This window comes from Phoca vitulina, unplaced genomic scaffold (assembly GCF_004348235.1).
Source record: "Phoca vitulina isolate PV1807 unplaced genomic scaffold, GSC_HSeal_1.0 scaffold38, whole genome shotgun sequence".
Classification (NCBI taxonomy): domain Eukaryota; kingdom Metazoa; phylum Chordata; class Mammalia; order Carnivora; family Phocidae; genus Phoca; species Phoca vitulina.
In genome coordinates, this window is record NW_022589741.1 from 13951755 (window position 1) to 13976477 (window position 24723).

Genomic DNA, 24723 nt, shown 5'->3' on the forward strand with positions numbered 1-24723 from the left:
CACCATCGTGGCTCCTGCGGCCGGCGGCTGGGTCCCTGCCAGAGTGCACAGGGCTGGAGGTCCGCACCCTCCCTGTCCACTCCCTGGCCCTGGGATTAACCAAGGCAGCACCCAGATAGATGGAGGAGAACAGGTGCAGTGGGGGGCTCCCAAGCCCCAAGAGCAGAAAGGGAGCGGCCTGAGCTTAGCACCAGGGTCAGGAGGGGGGTAGGGAGAGAGCGTGTGCTGAGGCACACACCAAGGCCCCCAGGCCCACCCATCCTGGCATGCTGGAGCTCCTGGGAGGTGGCAGAGCACGTACTATGGTCACAAACAGCTACGACTTTGGCCGCTCAGGGCACATCTGCAGGAACCCCCAGCAGAGAGCTCCAGTAGTGGCACCCAGGGCCTGAGCAGATACCAAGGCGGCACCCATTTGTCATTGACCTTCACACTTCGCGGCTTTCTCTCTGCCTGGGGTGCGGAAGGCAGGCTGAGTCCTCTGTGCTCGGGGCTCCTGGCAATTCAGGGGGCAAGGAGAGGCCTGCAGATGGTGAGTAGGCATGAGCACCTGAGCAATTCATTGCAAACCAAGAGACCAGGCTCTATTGTACTCCAGCTTGGAAGGACGAGTGGGTTGTGGCAGGTGTGGGAGCGAAGGAGGGAGGGAGGGAGGCCAGGGAAGGAGCTGTGTCTCTGAGGCTGGCTTTATTATTAACATGAGGCAGCCTGGGGTTGGGAGGAGGCCATGAAAACCCAGGGGTCACCTGGAGCCTGGTGCTTCCTTCAGCCCGAGGGCCTGGCAGTGCTGGGGACAAAGGTCTGCAGCTCAGGGAAGGCTTCCCAAGGCCCCCCTGCAAAGGCGATACGACTGACTCTGAAAAGACAAAGACAGGATCTGGGTTGCAGTGGGGGCAGGAGTAGGGATTTTTCTTTTATTCCTTATTCATCTCACCTTTCTCTTTGCCCCCTCCCTTGGCCACACACGCCACACCAGACACTTGGCCATCAATCAAAAAGCCAGGGTGGGTGGCAGACCACCTGGCTGGAGGCTGGAAGACCCTGAAATCCTTCCTGGCTCCGTCCCAAGCTCTCCCTGATTTCTCCAGAGCCATCCCTGGCTCCCCCCTCACCTGTCCCTCCCCAACTTACCTGTCATTACAGATCATCATCATTGACTTGCCTGGGGTGGGGGAGGGGAAAAAGAGAGGGAAGAAGTCAGAGGAGGACGTGGTCAGTCTCAGGGTCCCTGAAGTTGGGGACCCCTCCTCACAGGCTTCGGAGACCAAAATCCTTGGCCTACGCCTCCTTTCCCCCCAGTGTCCCCACCCCACTCAGGGACCCTAAGCAGGCACTCACCCGTGCTTCTTTTTGCCCCCACAGCGGAGTCTTTTGCCTTGAAGGGAGAAAGGAGATGAGTTTCCATCAACCTCTTGCTTCCAGGGATAGCCTCTCTGCCCTGAAGGATGCAGCCCTGGAGCCTTTACTCCCTCCTGCCCACCAGAGCCACAGTGGACCGTTTCTGTCTTTATATGGAGCTGGGCCATAAGCATTCAGTCAGTCGGTACATCCGTCAGTCAGTCAACAAACATTTACCGCAGCGGCTCCGTGGTAGACCGTGAGCTTGCTGAGAGCAGTGGCTGAGCCTGGGCCACGGTGGTGCCCCCGGCACAGGGCCGAGCACATAGTAGCTGCTCAATACGCTCCTGGAGGAGGAGGACTGTAAGTCCAGAGCCAAGATCTCTGCTCAGGCCTGTCTGCCCCCTGCACCTACGTGCTGGACCACGACCCAGTACCACCCACAAGACCCTTCCAGCTGAGCTGGGGAGAGCTGCCATGTCCGCAGACAGAAGCCCTCAGATGGAATGGCACCAACCATGGACGGGTTAGAACCCCAGGACGCAGAGGTGCTTGTGTTTCTGTGTATTTTTCTTCTGGTTGCACCAAACCAAGTCAATGAGCATTTACTAAACCCTGCTGTGTGCCTACTGGGGCTAGGGGATATACAAGGACCCGTCTCTCCTCCAGAACACTCTAGGCCTGCACCTGAGTATTCCCTTGGCTGTCATGCTAGCCCTAACTTTATGAGATAAGTAGGATCATCCCTATTTAACAGATGAGCAAACTGAGGCCCAGGGAGTTAGGGATCCACACACAGTAAACTGGTGATGGGGTCGAATGCCTCTGGCTCCCAGCCACACTTGCTTTCCAGCAGTCGGTGGGATGGGGTGGGAGGTGGACACCCCTGGGTTCAGCTGAGCTCAGCTCTGCTTCTGATTGGCTGTGGCCCCCCGGGCAAGTTGTTGCACCTGTCACGGTGGGTAGCTTTTCCTCTGTAGAATGTGACCATAGGGGCCATCCCTCAGTGTTGCCGAGAGGATTAAATGGACTGAGATGTAGCTCATGCCAAGCAAGGAAAGTGCCCAGATCTGGCCAAGGGAGGTATCCAGTGGAGGTTGGTTCCCTCCCCTGGCTTGAACCCCGTGTGCTGGAGTGTCCCTCGCTGGCTGGACGCAGCTAGCTCTCCCCTCTCAGCAGCTCCTCCCAGGGCCACCAGAGGGCGCACTGGAGGAAAAGGGCACGTCCTCTGTGTGGCCCAAGGACCAAGCAGGGAGGTATCCCAAGAAGCCTGTGTCCATCAGGGTGTCTGTCAGTTCCCACATCCTGCATAGGGGAATGGAGGGGAGCGGAGAGACTCACTTCCCTTCTGGGATCTGGGAAGAGGGTGAGAGGGCTTTCCCCGACCCCCGCCTGGGGAACCCGTGCTCAGTGGCTCTGAGAAGAGATATGGCCCCATGAAGCAGCCCCTTCCGAAAGCCCCACTTACTGAGGATGATAATGAGCCCCACGACGAAGGCCAGGGCAGCAAAGATGAGGCCCCCCTTGCGGACAGTCTCATAGTCTGAGGAAGGAGAGGGCAAGGAGGTGGGATGGGTCATCCCAGGCACCCTTCCCACATCCCACCCCAGCAGCAGCCCCAGGCTACCAGGGGAAGGTGGTGGCCGTAACCAGGGGATGCCAGGAACCGGGGGTCTGTGGGTGGTGGCAGGCTGCGGAGGGGGGCCCACCAGGCTTACCGTAGTAGAATGGGTCCACATCGTCCTTGGGGCTGCCACCTGAGGAGAGAGCCAGAGGCAGGGTGAGCCAGCCACGGAAACAGTGGACCTCCATCCTTCCCTTCCCGGCAGCCCCAAGGGTCCAAGTGGGCAAGAGGAGGCTGGTGGGCCTGCTAAGGCCACTGCCAGTGGGGTCATCTGTCCTGGGCCACCTCGGAGACAATCAACTTGGGACCAAACACCAAGCATCCAAACAGGGCGCCGTGCTGCCTGTGGGGGCCTCCGGCAACTCTGGGAGGGTTGGATCTTTCCTCTCCTCTCTTCCTACAACCGTAAGCAAGGCCATGGGAGACATTTCCCATTGGACCCATGGGTAGCCTCCCTCCATGTGACTAATCAACGGCAAGATGCGTCGCAAATACTTGTGGAATGAATGAACTGAAGAGGCCCTTCACCTCCACTGCACAGAAGGAGAAAACTGAACCTGTTTAAGGTCCCCCATGAAAGTTGGGGGCAGAACTGGGTCTTGGACTCAGGTTTCTAGATCCTTCTCTCTTATGTTTCCATCCTCAAGGGGAAGCGAATTCTTTTAAGAATCGTTAATATATAGTGTTTACCACCCGCTAGGTGAAGGCTAACAAAACGTTAGCTCATTTTACCGTCACAGGCATCCCGTGAAGCATTAATATGATTCCAATACAATCCCTAGAAGCTGGAGGCACAGAGAGGTTAAGTAACGCCCCCACAGTTACACAGCATAAAGGGGAAGAGCTGGGACTTAAACCCAGGCAATAGGTTGCTAAGAATCTAGGCGCCTAACCCCTTTGCTACATTACCTCTCAGATGGTCAGAAAGCACGAGACATTTCAAGGCCACGTATGGTCCAGTCCCCTGCGTCCTGTGGTGTTAGCCCACCCAACGTGTTGCTGCTCAGCGCCAGAGGTCATAGCTCTGCCCTCCAGCCCTGGAAACTGAACACACTTGCCTTTGGGCAGCCCGAGGGCACCTGGCCAGAGCTTTGCGGCCATGGTGGGGGGTGGCCCCTCTTTCCTACCCTCTATCGGGTCCCTTCTCGGCACGAAGGAGGCAGTGCCTGAGGGAGAAGGGATGCACAAGTCGGCACCTCCCAGGTTGTGCTGAACTGTGCCCTGGGTGGTGGGGGGGCCTGGGGGCCTGGGGACACCACAGGGTGTCCCCTGTGCAGCCTCCCTGGCCAGAAGGGGCCAGTGCCTGGGCCTCTAGGGGAGGGCTATGGGGACCCAGGAGCCTGTCCCCATGTGGGAGCCCATCAGCGTTGTCTCCGGATTCAGTTCTTGTGCAGGGTGACATGGGGAGTTAGCCCCAGAGCCATGACTAGGTTGGCGGCTCCCCTCACCACACCAGGGAGCCGCCTCCTCCCTCGTCCCTTGTCTTGAGCCATTCACTGAACCCACGCCCACCCAAAGCCCTCGTCTTTTCTAGGTCTGGCTCAAAGCCCACCACAGTCAACAGAGGCCCCTGTTGGCCTCCAGGCCCGAGTCACCCCCATCACGGGATCCTTTTGGTGGTGTCCCTCCACACTTGGGGGGCTCTGGCCCCAAAGCCAGCCTGACCCCCCTCCACCTCCCGCTCTGAGCTTAGGTAGTCCAGAAAGATACATTGAACCAGGACAGGTGCCTGCCGGAGAGTCAAGATAGGAGCTCATCCCCCCCCATCCCCCAGCTCCTAGCTGGCACCCCAGGTTCTGCCATTCAAGCTCTATTCCTTCAGACTTAAGGCAGGATCCTCTTTTTCAAAGCAATTTTTTTAAATCCTCTTAGGAGGCTGGCAAGGTTGGGGGAGGGGTGCTGGGATCCCTGGAAGGCAGGGGTGCCAGGGGTCCAGCTCATCCCCTCAAAGGTGGTCCAAGGAGAGGCCACCTCCTGCTTCACCCACGTACACACACACTCACCGTCGTCCGGGGACAGTGCTGCCATTCCCCTAGCTGACCGGGCTGGTCCCCGCTGCCCTCCCCTGCCTCTGCTCAGGGGAGAGTACCTGGCCGCGGGTGGCCAGGGGAGAGGTGGGGGCATTAAACATTAACAGTGCCAGGTAATGTTTACCCTGGTCACGAGAGAAGCCCTCGTGTGAGCGGAGGGGCTCCCTCGGAGGCAGGAGGAGGTGCGTGCGCACGCAGGGGCAGGGACGAGCTGGCTGAGTTTCCAAACCCTCCTGAAAGGAAATTTCCAGAGAAGGGTCGGGGACGGGTAGGCCACAGTGTTCTTCCACCGGCTGGAGAAGCCGTGGCTGGGGCTGGGGCACGGGGGAAGTGGGACTTTCAAAATATATTCGGTGTCTACCAGAGCTTGAGGGGCCACGTCGGGGGCCCCACAGACGCCACCCCACCCGAGCAGCTGCCCACCTCCCCAACCACTGCGGAGACCACGGAGACCACGGCTTCAGCTGCTACTTCTGAGCCGGCATCCGGGGCTTCCCTGCCGACATCCCCAGGCACCTGCCCCCTCCCACCACAAGGCCCACCCCGAGCCCATCGTGCGCGTTCACGCCTCCAGGCCTGAGTTGCCCCGTTCCTGTTGTTTCCTTCACCCTTCGGGGCTGCATCCAGCAGCTCACACCTCCGTCAGAAAGGCTCCAGTCACCCCTAACTAATCTCTTTCCCTGTTGCCTCTGGCATTTTCCTTCTGCAGTCTAGCTGCTCCCATGCCAGTTTCCCGGGTTGCGCTGTCGGCTCCTTCAGGAAGGGGCCAAGCCTACCACCCAGAGAAGGGCTTGCTTTTCTGACTCACAAAGCACTTGCCTAACTAGTATCCCCTTGTGCCTTGTGTTATTTCCCATTTTACAGATGAGGCATCCGAGGCACAGAGAGGGTAGGGCCCTGGCCCCAGGTCACACAGCCGGTGAGGGGCAAGGTGGAGGATGGACAGGCAGGCCTTAGGCTTTAGGAGTCAGGTGCTTTCCCACACCTCCGAGGCTGCCTCCCCACTCTGCGGCGGCCTCTTTCACCCCAGAGACCCCAGGGCTGGGTACTCCATGAGTGCTCATATTCCTGGCTGAGCTCTAGTCCATTGAACTGGCCTCCAGAAGAGGCTAATGTTCAATCGTAGCCAAGGGCCCAAAGCCAGCGGTCAGTGTCCACCAAGGATGGACTGCTCCTTCCAAAGGGAATGAATCCCTCTGTTAATCCCCCTGGAGTGGTTGCAGGGGATCAAGGTTTGAGTTCATTTCCTGGCTCCTCCATTTGCTAAGTAAATGGCCTTTGTCGAGTCACTGAACCTCTCTGCGCCTCAGTCTTCTCGTCTGTAAAATGGGACTACTCCCTGCCTCAGGGAGTTGTTGTGCAGAGAAAGGAGATAATGCATGTGAAGAGCAGGGCACACGACCTGGGACACAGCAAGTGTCACTATAGTTACCGTCATATTTGTGTCAACTGGAAAACAAAGGGCATTCATGTTTTGTTGAACATTAACTGCTGGACGCAGGAAAGCCAACCCCCTCCAGCGAAAATCAGCATGGGGGTGAGATGGAGAGAGAATGTCATGGCCATGGCCCTGCAGCCCGGGAGCTGTGACATCCATTCCACTCTCTGCTTTCAGAGCCGAGCAATGAATATTCATGAGAATATTATAGCACAGCTAATGCTTAGTAGGGGCTGACCATGTGTCAGGCTCTTTATTTATTTTTAAGATTTATTTATTTATTTTGAGAGAAAGCAAGCGAGCGAGTGTGTGTGAGCCAGGGGCTGAGGGAGAGGGAGAGAGAATCCCAAGCAGACTCCCTGTGAGCGCAGAGCCCATGCAGGGCTCGATCCCACCACCCTGAGATCACGACCTGAGCCGAAACCAAGAGTCAGACGCTTAACCAACTGCGCCATCCAGGTGTCCCTTGTCAGGTTCTTTATATGCACTGTCCCACTGAATCCGGGCTTGCTCCATTCTACAGATGAAGAAGCTGAGGCTGATCATTTGCTCCCTACAACGAGACCGCTGGAGGTGGCCAGGGCAGGGCCATGAGCCCCACTGGGCAGAACAAGAAGACTGAGGGCAAGGAGCTTGAGGGATTGGCCTGCAACATCCAGTTAGTGACAAAACCAGGGCTAGAAAGCCAGACCCCCAAGGCTGTGCTCCCAAAGCTACTGTCGCTCTCTACACGAGACACCAGTGCCCCTTACCACACATTGTCTCAGTATCTTAGTGCGTTTTGTCTCTCTCTGTAAGCTACTGCGGATTCTATCTGCCATAGTGGATATAAAAATGGGTGGAAAGGATAGATAGATAGATAGATGATAGAGGGAAGGAGGGAGAGAGGGAGGGTGGGAGAGATGGTGGCAGAAATATGAAAAACAAGTTGTCATCTGAATTTTAAACTCTATGTGCAAGACCCTGTTCTGAGCACGTAACAAAAATTAAGCATGTGATCATCACAACAACCCTGAGGTAAGGAAGCCGTCATCAGGATCCCCATTGTAGAGATGAGGACACTGAGGAGAGAAGTTAAACAACTTGCCGGCGGTCAGGCAGCGAGGGAGTGGGGAAAACAAGATTTGAACCCAGCAGCCGGCTTTGGAATTCCTGCAGATGGACCCGTGGCTAGACAGGCCGAAAAGGAGGCTTTTGGACAAGCTGTCTTCCTAGCTCCTGCAGCTCAGAGATGCTCAGGGCAGAGATCCCCACACGTCCAGGACTCCACCTTGAGATGCCCTTGTTGAGAAATCCTGCCTGTCCTCGCTTCGGCTTTCCCTGCCCTTCTGGGGAGCGGGCAGCTGCACCTCAAAGTGAGGAGGTGGACACCCGTGTCCGAGTCTGAGCAGACGGGGGGCGTGGGGTTCAGGGGACTCACCCAGGTACCACCTGTCCATGGCAGGAGCCGCCGGCGAGTCCTCGGTGGACGAGAGTGGCGAAGCACGGGTTGCCAAGGGCCTGGCTGGGAAGTGCGGCCCTCCCTCCCTCCACACCTCCTCCCCCCCCCCCCCCCCCCCCGGGGGGCAGGAAGAGACAGAGTCAGGGAGGAGAGCTGGCAAGGGAGCCCTCACCTTGTGCCAGGCATCCCCATTAGAGGGTCTCTGACTTCCACCCGAGGAAGGGGGAAGCTGGGAGCCACAGCAAAGCAAGCCCCAGCCGCTGCCCCTCTGCCCCCACAGGAGAGACCACAGCCAGCGCCCTCCAGGAAGCCTGGGGCGCCTGCAAAGGCCACCCTAGGGGTGACTGAGGGAGACCCCGAGGGTCATCTGTGGGCCCCCCCCAAACCTTTACTCAGCTGCACCTCCCCCGTCGAGCCCAGTAGGGCCTCCGCCCCGACATGTCCTGCCCCCGGGTCTCATTCTGCAGCCGGCGTCCCCTGAGATGGCACAGAATGCCAGCAGAGCCCTCGGGAGCTGCCCTGGGTGGGGCGGGGGCGCTTTTCAGGGCCAGGCCTGAGGCCGCAGCTGCAGGTAGTAAGGCCCACATGGGAAGCAGCTGGGGGCCAGGAGGGGGCGCTGGGGTGGAGCCGCTCCATGGCAGCCGACCCGTAGCAGCCTAACGCGGCCTCTGAGGGCTGCCGGTTGGTGCGAGAGGGGGACGGCCCGAAGACAGCCCTTCGGGTTCCAGGGAGGTGCGGCCCCTGCCTTGGCTCAGCCAAGTCTCAGTTCCCGGGGCCACCGGGGCCTCTGAGGGCCTGGAGCAAGGTCGCAACAAGCAGGCTGGGTGTGGCTCACTCCGGAGCACGGGATCTCCCTCGGTGACTTGGGGGCCACCCTACTCGGCCGCCCCAGAATGCACACTGAAAAGCAGGGTTTGGGAGGTGCTGGTTCTGGCCCCCGGCTCTGACCACCTGCTCCAGTCAGACAATGACTTGCCTCTCCGTTCCTCCTTAGCAGAATCTCCTGCCCTGAGGGGATGACTAATGACACCCCCAGAGAGCCACCTCCCGGCTGGAAGACATTCTGGAAATGAAGAAGGGCAGGCCTGGAGGGGCGTGATCTGGAGGGGCTGAGGTCTGTCCTGAGGGCCCTGCCCGGTGGCCGAGCTGCTCCCACGACCCGGCCTTGTCACATGATCCCAAGTGGAAACCTGCACGTTCAGACAGCTCAGGGCTGTCGAGCGGAAATTCTCCAAGCCGGGCACTTGGAAAGATTCAGAAATCTCGGCGCTGGATGACACTTCAGAAGTTACCTGGTCCAAACATATCAGTGGTTCAGAAACGTGACGATCTCTCTTCACGGCCTCCCGCAAACACACACACCTACACACACATTCTGTGTTCCCTACCAGCTCCTAAAGCTGCAAAGGAAGGCATCTTGATCCCAAATGGAGACCCTGTGTCCTGACTGGCTAACTGGAAAGGGCGTCCAAAGTCATCCTACCCGTCCCCATCATTTATAAAGGGTTCACTCTCCTGCTCCAACCCTTTGAAGCCTTAGAGAATAAACCAAAGTCCTTTTTGTGTCCTATAGGACACTTCTTAATCTGGCCCCAATGACATCTTTGACCTTGTCTCCAACTTCCCTGTCCCTTCTCTCTGCTCCAGCCATACTGGTTTCCTTGATGCTCTTCTAACCCTCCAGGCATGCTCCTGCCTCAGGACCTTTGCACTGGCTCTTCCCTCTTCCTGAACACTCTTCCTCCAGAGAACTTCCTGGCTAACCTTGCTCACACCTCATTTCACTGATTGACTCAGAAGACCCCTCCTGGCACTCCAATCTAAAATGTTCACACCCACTCTCTGAAACGTCTCAAATCCCTTTCTTAGTTTGTTTTGTTTTGTTTTCTCCAGGAAAGCAAGGATTTTTATTGTGTTCATTTGCAGATTCCCAGGGCCTAGAACAGGACCTGGCACATGGTGCACCCCCAGTTTTGTTAAACAAATGAATGCGTCCCAGAGGTGAAGTCATTTCTCTAGTGGCTCAGGGAGGCCCAGGACTTGCCTAACGCAGCCTCTTGCCCTGAGATCCCCTGCCCTCTAATAGGTAACAGGAACTAGGTTGCCCCCACAGAGAAAGAGTGGGTGGTCGGCCACCCCCATGTCTTGCCAGCGGCTACCCCAGAGTCCTTCCATCCCCACCCTCTACTGCCCCCGGCGCTTCACCCAGAGACCTGCAGCAACTTCCACGCAAGCATTTATTTCTCCTTTCAGGGGAAGCCTGGGGCTAAGAGTCAAGAAGGTCTACTCTCTCTTGCTCACACCCAAGTCCTCCCTCAGACTTCTTCTTGTCCACCTCCAGCTGAGGTCATCGGCCTGGCTGTCGCTGGGGCCAAGGGAGCCCCTGGCTCAGAGATACCCTGCTCTTCAGCAGGGAGGCCCCGGCTCCTTCAGCCTGCGGCCCAGGAAGCCCGGGGAGCCACCCAGGAGAGCCTCTCCTCCCATGTGTCCCTCCATGCGGGGGCCACCCTGTGGCACAGACTCGCCATACTTAAGCTCCTTTGCATCCCGACACTTCGCTGTGGATTCTGTGATGCTGGGAAAGGTCACCTATCCTTCCATCTGTAAAATGGGATGAAACACCTACCTTTCGTGGTTCTTGTAGGAATTGAGATGATGTGGGTAAAAGGCCTGGCCAAAGAAGGTCCTAATCAAGGTTGACTTCATTATCCTCACCTGAGATGGGTTTCTAGGAGGCAGGGACCCTCACTGTAATCCCTTCCCTGGGCTAAGTCCCTTGCCAAGGTGACCTCTAAGGCAGGTTCCCAGAGCACCTCCCGCTCTCTGACCCTCAGCACAATCTCTGCCGGCCCACCATCCAACCCTCACCCCCAACTTTCCTCTCCTTCCCCACACCTACACGGCACCACTGGTCGCTCCTGGGGTCTGGTTGCCCTTCTTCTTTTAGTCTTTCTCAGGATATGGGGCCAAATGGGGTGGGAGTGCTACTCTGCTGTCCCAGAAAGGCCATAGGGCAGGCAAAGACCCACCCCAGGCCGCCCTCCCTCTGTCTGAGTGTTCCAGGCTGGAGCCAAAGAGGACCATCCAGCCGTACACTGCTTTCCTCCCAAGACCCACAGATCAAGGAGACCTTTGGGAGGTATGGAGGGGGAGCCCCAAGTCCCGGTCCCTCTCCCAGCACTGTCATACCCAGTGGGACAATGTCCTTGGTTGCCATGCCTCAGTCTCCCCTGTCTTCCCCAAGCAGCATCTTCAGTCTCGGGGCAATAGTCTGGGTGGTCACTTTGGGGTTGCTGGGATAGGGAGGTGGCATGCGGGAACATCAGCTGAGCACTGTCTGCCTGGTGCTCAAAACCTAGCCACAAGGCAAAGGCCCTCACCAGCAGCCTTCCCAAGAGGGGTTGCTCCCACTCCACCATCCCTGCATGTCTAGGGGGCTGCACGTCAGAACGCACAGCCTTGAGCTCCAGGGCCCCCTCAATCCTCCTGGTGTTGGCTTGCAGCTGGGAAGAAGCCAGAAGCCCCTAGAAAGCCCTGATTCCTGGCTGGGGCCGGTCCGCAGCTGCATGGTACGCGTGGCCGCTCAGCCTCAGCAGGGAAGGTGGCAGCTCCCAGGCCCCATCTGTGCTGCCCAGAGGTCCTGAACCCCAAAGAGGGTTGGCTCCTGTCTCCTGCAGTCGCCGCCGATGCCAGGGTCACTGGGGTCTTATAAGGCGAGGCCAGGGGAGGTGGGTCCTGGAGGGTCCATTCTTTAAGTGTTGGCCTCAAGATGACTGAGCCGTGGGGCACACAGGTCCTGGGAGCTGCCGAAGGGCAATGTACTAGGAGAGTCAAGGTCACCAAGGCTTTCTGCTCCCTGAGCTGGCAGGGGATGGGGACGTCCTCTTCTGTTTCTACAGCTGCTGACAAGGGCAAACCTGTTTGACCCACCTCTCCCGCAGCGAATACCCTGGAGAGAAATACTTTCTTGACTTTTCTCGGAACTCACGTCTGAGCTTGAACTGGAATAGAGGCTATTCTCTCCAGCTGCGGTCCTTCACCTCCTAGTACCCACTTCCCCCCTGCCCCTCATCTCTGAAAAGCAGCTCCAGGCCCCACCACCTCCAGGAGCAAGCCCACCCTCTCTGCTCCTGCTTTTCCTCGGTGACCTTCTGGATTATATGGTGTGGCCCAGACGGCTCACATCTGGCTTTATAATGACATCTTTGTCATTTATTTCACAGATGGCCGAGTCTGGCCAATCTCAAGAACTCAGCTCAGGGTGTCTGTTAAATATATGTGTCTTCTCAACGTCTGGTACCCAGAAATCCTCACTGGTAACAATTCCATTCATTTCATGGTTCTCGAGAGTTCCAAAGAATTTTTGCTTCCTTGAGCTGCTTCGTTCCTTCCAATGACTCAGCGAAGCTGGTGTTGTGATACGTAACTTCCAGAGGAGGAAACTGTACTGATATGTAGGTGAGGCAGAACTCGAACCCAGGTCTGACAGACAGGAGGGGCACCCACGCTATCAAAGAAAGGATGCGTAAGGAAATGAAAGGTAATGTAAACATTAATAACATAACATCTGCCTGGAGAAGTGTCAGTGCTTTTATGTCCACTGTATCACTTTGACCTTGTGAGGGAACAGGAAAGGACCCATTGCACAGGTAAGGAAACTGAGGCTTATGTGGCTTTCCTAGGGTTACACTGGCGCCCAGCTCACCCTATGGCTAGGAAGGACTACATTTTGCAAAGAAAGTGACAGAGATGCTGGGGTGTGCCTGAGCTCGCACAGCTAGAGAGGAGGAGGGAGAGCAGGGAATGTCCTGAGCCTCCTTCTCCTCCACGGGCCTGCCTCCGCGCCTGGCTCTGAGGCAGGAGCCCACTCCTCCGGACGGCGCAGCGTGCCCTCCCCATACCAGCCCCTACCGGCCCAAGTCTTCCATGACATCCGATCCAGCATCACCTGCCCTGCCATCGCTATCTTGGCAGGCGCCCCAGTATTGTGCAGGCAGGCACAGGGCTGCGGCCGGCTCCATAAAATCAGCAGCCGTTGGCTTGAGCTGGCTGATTCTGCCCCCCTGGAGTTTAGCTGTGACAGCAATGAATCACACTAATGGTGAGAGGTGGCATTCTTCCTCTTTGTGGCCTGGAGACAGGTATTTCCAAAGCTCCTCCCCCGGCTCAGGCAAACACACCTGATCTCTCTCTCTCTGGACCCAAATGCGGCAGAGCAGCCAAGGACAAGGTGGGGTGAACCAGATAGAGCTGGACAGCCCTCGCAGCCTGGCTTTGCCCGGCCACCCCTGCCAGCCCACGATCACTGGGAGGCCAGAGCCCTCCTCCCCAGAGGAAGGAGAGAAAGAGCCCGGTGACCTTGGCGTGTGCCTCGGCCTGGCATCCCCCTCACCCACCCTGCCCTCCCTGCTGCTTGCGCTCCACCTCTGACTCTCTTCCAAGAACAATTTGGCAAGTTCCAATCCACGACCTGCAAAAAACCCAGAGTGGTGGGGAGGGCCACAGCCTGGGGGCCCAGAAGGCAGATTGACCTATTTGTATGTGGTGTTAAGTAAACATAAACACCTCCATGCAAATAGATTTGAAAATCTCTGGAGTGGAATTCATGGGGAGGGGGCAGTATTTGGGAGGTAAAATGCGCAGGACACCTGGGATCACTGTCTGAGGCCAGGGGACTCAGCATTCCCTTCTGGGAAGTGGCGCGACATGCCAATTTCCCTGTATAACCAAGTTACGGTTCCTACATCCAACCAAATTACAGATTGCAGTCACCTGCCAGGGCGGGGGGCTGAGTGGACAGACATGGTTCTGCCCAGCATGGAGTGCTGGCCCGGGAGGGAAGACACACATTAAATAGCAATCCATGCCTGGATTCTGGATTCTTCTTCCCTGGCTCTACAGCCCTAGACCAGAGAGGGAGAAAGGGCTTGCCCATTATGTGTGGGGGTGGGATGGAGTGGGGCAGGAGGGGTTGTTCCTCAATTTGAGCCTGGACCTGGTAGATTAGGCCATCCTGGGTTGATTCTCTTAGTCCGTCTTGGCCAGAGGATCCCATCCCCTTGAATACTTCCAGTGATGGGGAGTTCGCTCCAGTTTGGGATTATCACGGCTGTGGGAACCAAGGACTCCCCCACACAAGGCCAAATTCTGCCTCCTCCCATGTGCACCTGATGGGTCTGCAACCTTTCCTCTGCTGTGCAGAGGGAGACAGGCTTGGAGCTGGATGGGCCTGGGCTGGACCTTGGCTTTGCCCCCAGGAGTGCAAACTCACGCCAGTCCCACCGAGCGGCAGTTTCCTCATCTGTAAAACTGAGATAGCTTCGGGCAGTGCTGTGAGTTCCGAATGAGTTGATCTGTGTGACGTGGTCAGCCCAGGGTTCAGCACATATTAACTGTTTTATTTCGTTATTAATAATAATATTATTGCCATTATTTTGATCATCAGTTTCTTTGACTCTTCATTATGTGTCTTATTTCCAGGCCATAAGACCCAGAGGGTAGTCTCACTAGTGTACGCCCCGAAGGGCCAGCCAGGTTCCAGGTGTGGTCACACCAACCAGGTGATCCTCTCCCTTCATCTTCCCTCCCTTCCCTCCCCTGCAGAGGGAAACCAGGCCGTGCAGTGTGCCAGAGGGAACTTTGGAGACAGACAGCCTGTGCCCGGTTCCTAGCCCTTCTACCAGGCAGCTATATGACCTAGACCAGCCACAAGTTTATCAGAAGTGTGACTATCCTACCTACCTCAGAAATAAGGCTGGGTTAGCAGGAGACAAAAGAGTGGGTGCCGAGAGTCAGGCAAAGGAGGGAAAACTCTTCTATATATGCTAGAGCTGGTAACATCACTCTGTTATGAACAGGATTACCATGAGAAAACTCAGAATCTCCCCCATTAGATTTCCTCACACTTATTGTAGAGTTTAAGGCTTTAATAACAAATGTGGAGAGGTACCCCCAATCTTTTGTGTTCCTGGGGCCTCTGAGGGTCTTCCTCTGGCCAAGCTCTGAAACTGCTACCAGCCTTGTAAATTCCCTGACCCCCGAGTGTCCCACCAACAGTGGTCGGTAGCTTACTCACAAACTTGAGGTGCGACGAGAGGTTTTTTAGCCTCCATAATCACAGTAGTTGACAATATTGAGCTAGATCTCAATGAAAGCCTCCGTTTTATCAAAGACCTGGGGGAGAGAGGGCAGGGCAGTTGCATAAGTAGGACGGGCACCGTGCATGTCCCAGGGGTGGCCGGGAGGTAGCTGGAGCCCTGAGGCCCTCGGGACCGGCACCTGCGAATTCTGCAGCTCTAAACAACTCATAGAACCCAGATAGACTCCTTGAAGGTTTTGGGGGGCAGGCCATGAAGTCACGTTAGAACAAGACTTAGTGCTTGCCCCCTGGGAACGGTGACTCACGATAAAAACGCACAAGACGCACAGAGATGGGGGCGCGCACCAGCAACCTCCCAGGGGATCAGCTTGCAGCCCGGCTCATTTGGCCAACTGTCCTTTCCCAAAGACTGAACTGGAATGTCTTTGGGAGGACACTGTCAGTGACCCCTGGCCCCTACGAGCCATCTCGTGTCACAACAGTGGATTCACAAATGGATATTATCTACCTGGCCTCCGGAGTTTGGAGCCGAGGTATGGATCCTTAAATGTGAAAATAAAGGCAGGACCCTGTGTGACCGGAGCACAGAAAGGAAGGGACTCATTCTACCTGAAGTCCAGGAAGGCTTCACAGAGGAGGGGGTATTTGGGTTTGGAGAGAGATGAAAGGGCAAGTAAGGGCTCTGATCACGACCCAAGTGACCCACCCACACCCTCTTTGCCAAGTCCCCAGGTAGCGGCCCCAGAATTGACCAAAGGGAGAGGTTAGAACCTTTGGTTCTTGGCCAGCAGGCCCTCAGTGGAGCCACCGGGACCCTCTGCTTCTGTGCAGGCCGTGCATTAAGGTACAGGTCCTGCCATGGGGCAGCGGCTGGACCCACTGACCCGGGAGCAGGGGGAGGCGGGAGGAGGAAGGGGTGCGGGGAAGGGGAGAAGCTGCTGGCCCACACACACCTGACTGCTTCTTCAGCGGCCACCTCCTCCCTCTGACCAAGGACAGAGTCCCTGGGGCCCTACAAGTGCCACAGGCCCTACAAATACTCCAGCTCCTTGACACAAAGGAAAGCACTCCAGAGCCACTAGGAAACAAACGGTATTTTATTCCTTTTTGTTGTTGAGAGGATAGGTCACAACACGGAGAACAGCAGTGCCGGTCACAGCGGTGCGGTTTGGCTAGTTTCCACAAGAACACGATGGATGGGACAGGCGGGGTCTGGCCGGACCTTCGACCTCTCGCTGCTCCCTCGGCAGCAGGGCTGTGCGCACCTGCCAGGTCTCTAACCTGCAGCCAGCAGCTGCACCTGCCTCTCTAACCAGGGACGGGCGGAGCACAGGGGCGGAGCCATCTGCTGCCCGGCCAGTGGTGGTGGGGGGGGGCGCAGAGAAGCAAAGGTCCCCTGCTCTCCTGGCTGCCCCTCCCCACAGTGCTGGCCCCCACAGAATGGGTCCCTTCAGCCCTCGCCTCCCAGAGACCTCATTCAGGGACAGGCGTCTGAGTCCAGAAGGGCTGGGCTGTAGCTGGGAGTCTCAGAAGCAGGGAAGACGGGGGGTGGAGGGAGAGGAGCAGGGTTCCAGAGCCCATGGGGTTATTGCTGAGAAGATATGCAAGGGGCACATTCCCCAAGGGGCAGGGTAGAAGCCCCGAGCCCGGGATCCCGGGCTGCGCTGCCATGGTGCGGGGCAGATGAGGACTCCGTGCCAGAAGCCCCAAGAGGAAATGACCATGGACAGGGCAGAGCCTGCCTGGAGGCAAAGCTGGGCTCACCAGCTCCTTGCTGTGAACCCCCCATTGCCAAGAGACCCCAGAACAGACTCGGGTCGGGGCTAGAATACAGAAGCCAGGCTCTTGTGAAGGAAGTGAAGAGAGGCCATGGAGAATGATCACAAAGGTCATATAAACCTTCCCAAGTCCCAAGACAACGGGAGGCCCCCACCCATGCCCCCTACCCCTACCTACACCCACCCCTCACTCAAGAGAAGGGACTGGTCTCTCAAGGGAAAAAGCAGACTCCCGGGACTGGGAGATGATGGGGGGCCCAGGGGAGAAGGGAGGGGCCGATGGCGCCATGGCTCAGCACCCGCCCAGGGTCACTAAAATACAACATCATCCACAAACAAGCAGCAACAGAGACCACAGTCATCAAACACACACAGACACGTCATAGGAGGTGGACGAGACCGCAGGCTGCGGGCAGGGGAGGCGGGTGTTAGTTGCATCATTAAGTTGTGGACCGTGTTCTGGGGACGGGGAGGGGGCAGGGGACACACACGTTCTTGGCTTCTCCTGGGGAAAGATCTGCTGCCCAAGTGGCCAGTGTTCGTAAGCATCAACATTTGCATCTAAAGGTTCGAGGAGCTCCCTTCAGGTTCTGGAGGCTAAAGGGGGAGAGAATTTAAATTAAAACACAACTTGGGTTCCTTCCAGGACTCTCTACCGGCTGCCCCCCTGCCTTTAGCGCAGCCCCTGTGCCCCCTGAAACCCACAGGATGAGACCCGCTCCGAGCACCACATTCCTGGGGACACGAGGAGGACGAGCCTGAGACGCAGGGAAAGGAGGTGGGGGCAGAGGAGGGGGGGCCCTCGGGGAGTGCTTCTCTCAGCGGGGCTGGAACCTGGGAGACGTGGAAAGAAAAGTGTTAAACCCAGGGTTTCCATGTCAGGACACCCCCAGTAGTGGCTCAGTCCCGAGATCTAAGAGAACAAGGTTTCTGAGGAAGTCCTAGTTTAAAAAAAAAAAAAAGACACAACAACTGCTAGCTTATGCCTCCCTCCCTCGAGCCCCCCCCCCACCATCCCCAAGATGGGACCTGCCAGCCACCACAAAGGGACAGAACACCACGCCACCAGCCTGGACGCCTGCCTCCTAGATTGGCATCTACGGCCACCTCGTGCGTAGGCGATCACTGACCTTTCCGAACCCCATCTAGAAGATGGACATAATGAGCCCTGTTCTGCCCGCCCATGGGGTTGTCACGATGACATAAAAGCGCTTAGGAAAAAATTCACGTGCTATGCAAGTACACTGTGTAATTGCGCTCATGGTAAAAGCTGGTGTACCAGGCATTTTGGTACCAGAAATCTCTTCACTGACAATGTAGGATAAAGTCATAGACCTGCCTATTATGCCTTAGGTGAGGCAGATGTGAGCAGACAGGAGACTGACCTCCGCACCCCCCGGGCCCCCGTATATTCCAGGGAGGTCATAAAGTGACACGGGCACAGACACCGAGGGGTGTGGTGGAAATGGCCCGAAGCTAAAGGGCCTGACTTCAAGTTCCACCTGTCACTTGCTATCTGGCTGTTCTTGGTGACCTCAGTTTCTTTATCTACAAAATGGGGCTCAACCCCACCTGTCCGGCGTCTTCCGGCAGGCTCGAGCGAGTCTGTGCGTGGCAGCATTTTGGAAAATTAAGGCATTTGACGGTTATGACTCTCCCGTGTCCCTACAGCGAACAATGGAAGCAAATGCTAAACACAATACGCGTACGGGCTGTGGATGGAGGATGCCGGGGGGGGGGGGGGGGCGGCAATACACTGTTCTCCCTAGTTTTGTGTAGACTTTGAAAGTTTCATTATAAGATGTTAAATTTTTTTTAGAGTGGCCCTAAGATACTTCCCGAATCATCACTAAAAGCCATTCTCTTTATGCTACTTGGAGAGTGGGAAGATTTCACCAACCGTAATTCACCCCCAAGTCCTGCCCACACGGCAGCTAAGATGACACCCCGTGAACTTGACCACTGGCCCGTGCAGACGCCCTAGTTCCCAACCGTTTACTGCGCACGTGCGGTACTCCGCCGTGTCGGTCCGTCTGTCTCACTGCCCTCAGAGTGTGGCTCCTCACAGAAGCGGGGCCCGCTGCACTTCTCTGAGGCAGGAACAGCGAGGGGGCCAGCGGAAGACACAGGCAGACAGAATCTCACCTTCCCACCTGAGGGCTACACTTCAGTTCTCTGCTTTCTGGGGCTCCGTTGCTAGAAAAAAAAGAAAATAGAACAGATTGTAGTGAACGGACCCCTCGCCCCGGCGGGCGGCCCCCGTGGAAGCTGCGCCCATGCCCGACGCTGGAGGGTTGGAACCCTACAGCGAGACATGACGTGGCAGGATTTGGGGTCAGACAGACCCAGGGGCAAATCCCTGCCCCGCTACCCGCTGGTTATAGGAATTTAGCACATTCCTTAACTTTCCTGGGTCCCTCGGTTATAAAATGCGGATAGTGATGTCTACACCACCAGGCTGTGTGCACATGAAGTGGGGTCTATAAAGCGCTTGGGATGGCGTCCCAGACAAAGCAGATGCCCTATACACAGTGGCTGTCACGAGTCGTAGCCTGTTTGGTGGAGGCGAGGGAGCACAGACATGGGAGCACATCTGGTGAGCTCTCGGGAGCCGTGGTGTCAGACCACCATCCCTCCCTGAGCTGTACGAGGACCCTCCCCAATTACTTCTATTCCACCCGGGCTGGTGGTCATGACAGTTACCATTTGCAGTGATGAGGTTCTCCACCTGGGCCTCCTCATCCCCTGGAGCCCTGCAAGAGTCACAGCCCTTCCGTTAGTGGTCTGCACGGCGAACCCACTCTCCTCGCCGCGCACGGCTGTCTGGGTCCATCCCCTCCGAGTCACTGGAGGGCTGGTGCACTCTCCACCAAGAGGCAGCAGGAGAAGTTGGGACTAAAGGGTGCAGTGTCAGGGGAACTCACAGGCACCCTTCAGTGTTGGCCCTCGAGACAGCTACGTGCTGGGAAGGAGTGGCTTAGGGCGCCGGGGGGCTTGGGGTGCGTCCCGCCAGACTTCAGACTTCTGAGGTCCAGTGCTACCCCTGGTTTTTGTAGTGGACTAATGGGGTATGCCCTTTATGGGTGGGGGGTGAATGACCGGGAGCCCAAGCTTCTACTCAGCCAAAGAGCCCCATGAACAGGTGACAAGCAGGGACAGTGTCCCAGGTCCTGTAGAGAGGAGGACCTCCCGAAAAGCTCTGAGGCCCTCTGCTTCCCTTCTCCCAAGCCCAACTGTCTCAAGGGCCTCCAGACAAGAGTCCAGCACCTTCTGGCCTACCCCCCCTTCCCAGTGTACATCAGAAGAAAGGAGGGGCTAACCCTCGACATTTTGACCTCTCCTTTGTCCCAGAATATGCCTGGCAATCTTCAAAACATCTACTCCCAACATGGCCTCTTTTTGGAATTAGAATCCAAAAGAGCACTCATTTGGGCTCACACACCAGGGGGCCCTCCCTGTCCCCTCCTAATGTCACCTCAGATGTCCACAGACACAGCATCCTTACCGGGGCTTCTGATTGAAACTGCATTTGCATCTGCGACCTGAAAGGCAAAGAAACCACCCAAGGTCATGCTCCCGGCTGGAGCTCAAGGTCATGCTCCGGGCTTGACCACAGCAGGGCCACCATGTGGGACTACATAAAAAGCACAGCTACATGCAGCAATCCTCTGTCGGAGTAGGGTTCTTCCGAGGCCAAGATTCACCATTCAGCGGCTTTGATGACTACCTACCACAGTCTGCTTGATCAGACAAGTGCACGGGGCTCCATGCAGCCCAGGGTCATGTGGGAAAGACAAACACAGGGCAGCTCCCTGGGAGCACTTTGAGGACATCCCCTATCTCCTGTGACTCTCCCCCACGTATGCCTCCCGGACACAGCACCGGGAGAGCTACTCTGCCTCTTCTTATTACCCGCTGGTTTTCATCAAGCATTTATTTTGTTCATTCTTGACTGTTTAACTGAGTATTTACTATGCGCCCCGCGCTGTATTAGGTCCTAGAGATAACAGGGAGAATGGACAGTCTCCTCCCCTCTCCCAGGGAGAGCACGGCCGGGCTCTGACACCGTTCTCCACCTGCTTAGCAGCTTACAGAGTGGACAGGGAACAGTGTCCAGAACTTACTCAGGATAAGGAGAATCCCCACCGAGAAGAGAACCACGGCAAACACCAATCCCCCAATCCTCAGCGTCTGGTAGTCTGCCAAAGGAGCAAGGGGGAGAGATGGAAGGGAAAGAAGGCGGGGAGGGGCGTGCCTCGCCCTCCGCCTCCCCGGGGGGCCAGGGCTGCACCCCCCTCCCCACCCAGAGTTCCCATCACTGCTCACCATAATGAAAAGGGTCCTTTTCTTTCTCCTGCTCGGCTGCTGAAAAAAACAAACAAGTGTGGGTAAGAGAAAGACAGCAACACCCGTGGTTCCAGAACCTCCCCCGAGCCTCACAAACCTCACTTCCCACAAAGGGACTCCTGCGGAGGAGGGCCCATTAAGCAGAGATGCCTGGGGAAGTACGAGGGCTAGGGCCCGCCTGAGAGCCGGGGGGGTACTGTCAGAGCCCCAGTGAGATTCTGCCTCCACAGCGCATCCGCACCCTTTGTATTCTCACATCACCCCCCACGGCAGGGTCTGCCACCCTCTTGTTACACACGGGGAAGCAGAGAAAGAAGGAAGGACATGTGACTTGCACCAGGCCAGAATCCAGAGTAGGCCTGGCTCCCAGGTTCCGGCCAAAAGTCTACAGGGACGTGGAGGGCTTGTGGGCTGAAAGCAGAGCCTGTCGGGCCCTGTGGGAAGAGGTGGGCAGCCTGGCGTAGGGTCTGGGGACACCTGCTGCCTTCTAGCACCTTCTCTGCTGCCTAAAGTGGGGGCAGGGGAGTCGCTGATCAGCCGTGTCGAATCTGAGAGCCCCCCAGCCCTACGGTCCCAAAGGGCCAGGACGTGGAGGGGTACTTACCACTGGCCAGGACGGTGGGAGCCAGCAGGCCGCACAGGAAGATCAGCACCACCTCCATGGTGTCTGGGGACGGAGGAGGAAAAGTCATTCTCTGCATGGGAGACTCCCCACCCCAACCCTCAGCCTGAGCAGGGGGGCTGAGTCGGGCTCCCAGCCCTACACTGAGTACTCTCCGCACGGTGAGAGTTCAAGCGAGACAGCAGAAGCTGCTACCATTTACTGACTCTTACAGAGGGCTCCGCAGGCAATCATTCAGTGACTACAAGGGAATCCATGCCATCCGCACGCACGATGACTGACCCATTCTGCAGGTGAAGAACCTGAGCCTGAAGAGGATAAATGACACCCATGATGGTGAGCAATGGAGGCCAGGTCCTCACCCAGCTCAGGAAGCCCTCCACCACACTGCCTCTCCCATGCGGGAGCCAGAAGACCCCAAGGGCTTTGGTAATGACCCCAGCTGCACCCTTGTCTCCAGGCCATCCTGCCGTGGCCACCCCCAGTTCACTTAAGATGTCTGGCACTTCCTGGCCCGGATCCCCACAGCCAACACCCACCGGCAGAAGTCGTTCTTCCATGAGATTAAATGGGGCAGGTAAGCGAATGCCTCCCTAGCCCAGCCAGCCACGCGGGGCGGGAGTCCTGCTGCTTACTGGTCTCCATACGGGAAACCCTGAAATGCTGACAGCTCTCCTTCAGTTACCCCTGACACCCTCACCTCTAACGTGCCCGGGCCAACGCCTCCCACAGGATTAGTTCATAATTCTCCAGAAAGGCGGTTTGGTCAAACCAAGGCTGGTTCTCGGAGCCTCAGCTCCCTGACCTCTCACCTTCCCTGGACTTCTGCTCGTGAGCTCATCAAGCCCCTGTCTCTGCGGCCAGGGACCCCAGGATGGGCCATCTGGATGGAGGCAGAAGGTGGCCAGATGGTCCCTTCCCGGGATAGATTTTAGTGGGGTTACACACACCTCACGCCTGGGCTTAAGGAAGTGTGGTGAAGAGCCAGCAAGGAAAAGCAGGGGAAAACCCCAAACCAGGAAAGCACGAGGCTGTCCGCCCTTTATCCAGGGGGTGACACGGGCAGTGGCCTGACCCCTGGACCGGTATCGGGTGGCCAGACCATGCTTGCTCTGAGGGATCGCCCCCATGACGTTCCCGGCCCCAGGCGAGCAGCCCCAGGTGCACTGCACCTCTCGGCCACCAGAGGTCAGCTGCATCCAGAGTCCCCCTGAGGCACAGCCGTGGACTTGGAGAAGGCCACTCGGGAAGTGCGTATCAAAAGGCAGTACTTTGCTTCTAATGCCATCTCATCTAATATTTGTAATTCTTTTCAAGTTTACAGATTTTATATGTATAAAAATATATGTAGCACACACATATAACGGAGCAGAGTAATAAGATGAACACCCATAACGTAAGAACAAGACCTTTACAAACACCTGCTGCATTTCCTCCAACAGTACGCCTGTACTTTCCTCCAGCCCATCCCCCTGCCTCATTCCCACAGGTGAACAGGATCCTGAACAACAGATACCCATACATTTGTCATCACTCCCTTGTTCTTCTTCAAAGACATTTTTTTTTAAGATTTATTTATTTATTTGAGAGAGAGAAAGCACAGGAGTGGGGAGGCAGGCAGAGGGAGAGAGAGAGAGAGAATCTCCAGCAGACTCCCCATGCAGGGCTCGATCCTGGGACCCTGAGATCATGACCTGAGCCGAAACCAAGAGCCGGATGCTTAACCGACTGAGCCACCCAGGCGTCCCAAAGACATTTTTTTTAAATTAACACATAATTCACATACCATGAAACTCATTTAAAAGTGTACACTTCAGTGCTTTTTAGTATATGCACAAAACTGTGCAACCACCATCACTAATTCCAGAACACATTCATCACCCCAAAAAGAAACCCCGTCCTCATCAGCAGTCACTCCCATTCTGCCCTCCCCACCCCCTCCCGGGCTCTGACAACCTCTGATCTACTTTCTGTCTCTGTGGATTTGCCTATTCTTACTTTATGTAAAAGAATTGTACCGTTGTACAATATGTGGCTTTTGGTATCTGGCTTCTTTCACTGAGCATCACGTTTTCCAAGGTTCATCGATGTCAGATGTCAGAACTTCATCCCTTTTTATGGCTGAGTAATAATCCATCGCATGGGCATCCCTCCTGCTCTTCTTCTTAGAAATCTATTTATCATGCACATAATAATAAGATGGTGTTTAGTGGAGTTTTGAGCTTTGTAATTATGACATTATGTTGTTTACAGTCTCCCGGGACTGGCTTTTTTGGTTCATATGATGTTTCTAAGATTCACCCATTATGACATGTGACCATAGTTTATGCATTTCTGAAGTTGTGTAGTATCCCATTATGCAGGTTAATTATCCTGTCCATGCTCCTGTCAGTCGATATCTTTTTTGTTTTTCCCATTTTGTGTGATTGTAAATAATGCAGCTGTGAACATTTTTCTGCATGCTGCCCAGGGCAAACATGCAAGGCACTCTTTTTCAAATTTTTTGCCATCATTTTCACATGAAATACTTTCTTATGTTGGAACCCATTGCAAATATATATTCACATATGCCAGGAACAACATCGCAAAACAACAGTTAACCTTAAAATGAATGATGACCTCTGACATTTTCTAGTTTCCTTTTATTTTTTTAAAAGATTTTATTTATTTATTTGAGAGAGAGAGAGAGCACAAGTGGGGAGGAGAGGGAGAAGCAGGTTCCCCACTGAGCCAGGAGCCCGATGCGGAGCTCGATCCCAGGACCCTGAGATCATGACCTGAGCCAAAGGCAATTGCTTAACTGACTGAGCCACCCAGGCGCCCCTATAGTTTCCCTTTTTAAAATAAAAGGGCTAGGCCCATGAATGGGTCACTCTGCAGTAGGAAAATGTATGTTCTAGAGACAGGCCAAGGAGGGAGGTCACTGGGCTGTACAGTATGCAAATTGTCCACCTTACAGAATACTTGCAAACTGTTTTCCAAAGTGGTCATGCCCGTTTCCACATC

General features: G+C 56.0%; 2 protein-coding genes across 7 annotated transcripts in view; both read right to left on the minus strand.

Moving 5' to 3' along the window:
• Nucleotides 1-620: 620 nt before the first annotated feature.
• On the minus strand, nt 621-7962 carry FXYD2 (FXYD domain containing ion transport regulator 2). Its single transcript, XM_032427894.1, has 6 exons — nt 7851-7962; nt 3057-3095; nt 2807-2881; nt 1339-1375; nt 1132-1162; nt 621-856 (listed from the first exon to the last, which is right to left on the minus strand). The coding sequence occupies exons 1-5, from the start codon at nt 7867-7869 to the stop codon at nt 1138-1140; spliced, it is 195 nt and encodes a 64-aa protein (XP_032283785.1). The 5' UTR covers nt 7870-7962; the 3' UTR covers nt 621-856; nt 1132-1137.
• An 8084-nt stretch (nt 7963-16046) lies between these two features.
• Nucleotides 16047-24723, minus strand: part of FXYD6 (FXYD domain containing ion transport regulator 6) — a 30552-nt gene continuing 21875 nt past the window's right edge. For 2 of the 6 annotated variants that reach the window (XM_032427891.1, XM_032427892.1), the window contains exons 2-8: nt 21700-21762; nt 21075-21110; nt 20873-20947; nt 20254-20290; nt 19452-19501; nt 18894-18944; nt 16047-17345 (exon numbers count right to left, since the gene is read on the minus strand). In XM_032427891.1, coding sequence (XP_032283782.1) covers nt 18916-18944; nt 19452-19501; nt 20254-20290; nt 20873-20947; nt 21075-21110; nt 21700-21757 — 285 coding nt within the window. In that variant the 5' untranslated portion in view covers nt 21758-21762 and the 3' untranslated portion in view covers nt 16047-17345; nt 18894-18915. Of the gene's footprint in view, nt 17346-18893; nt 18945-19451; nt 19502-20253; nt 20291-20872; nt 20948-21074; nt 21114-21699; nt 21763-21929; nt 22026-23735; nt 24355-24723 lie in introns of those variants that run through there. The other 4 variants (XM_032427893.1, XM_032427889.1, XM_032427888.1 and 1 more) reach the window with 4 other exon arrangements.

Coding starts and splice junctions, on each gene's coding strand:
- FXYD2 (XM_032427894.1), bottom strand. Junction 1,376..2,806: donor GGGGCTCATTATCATCCTCA/GTAAGTGGGGCT, acceptor TCTCCCTTCAAG/GCAAAAGACTCCGCTGTGGG. Junction 1,163..1,338: donor GGGGGCAAAAAGAAGCACGG/GTGAGTGCCTGC, acceptor CCCCCACCCCAG/GCAAGTCAATGATGATGATC.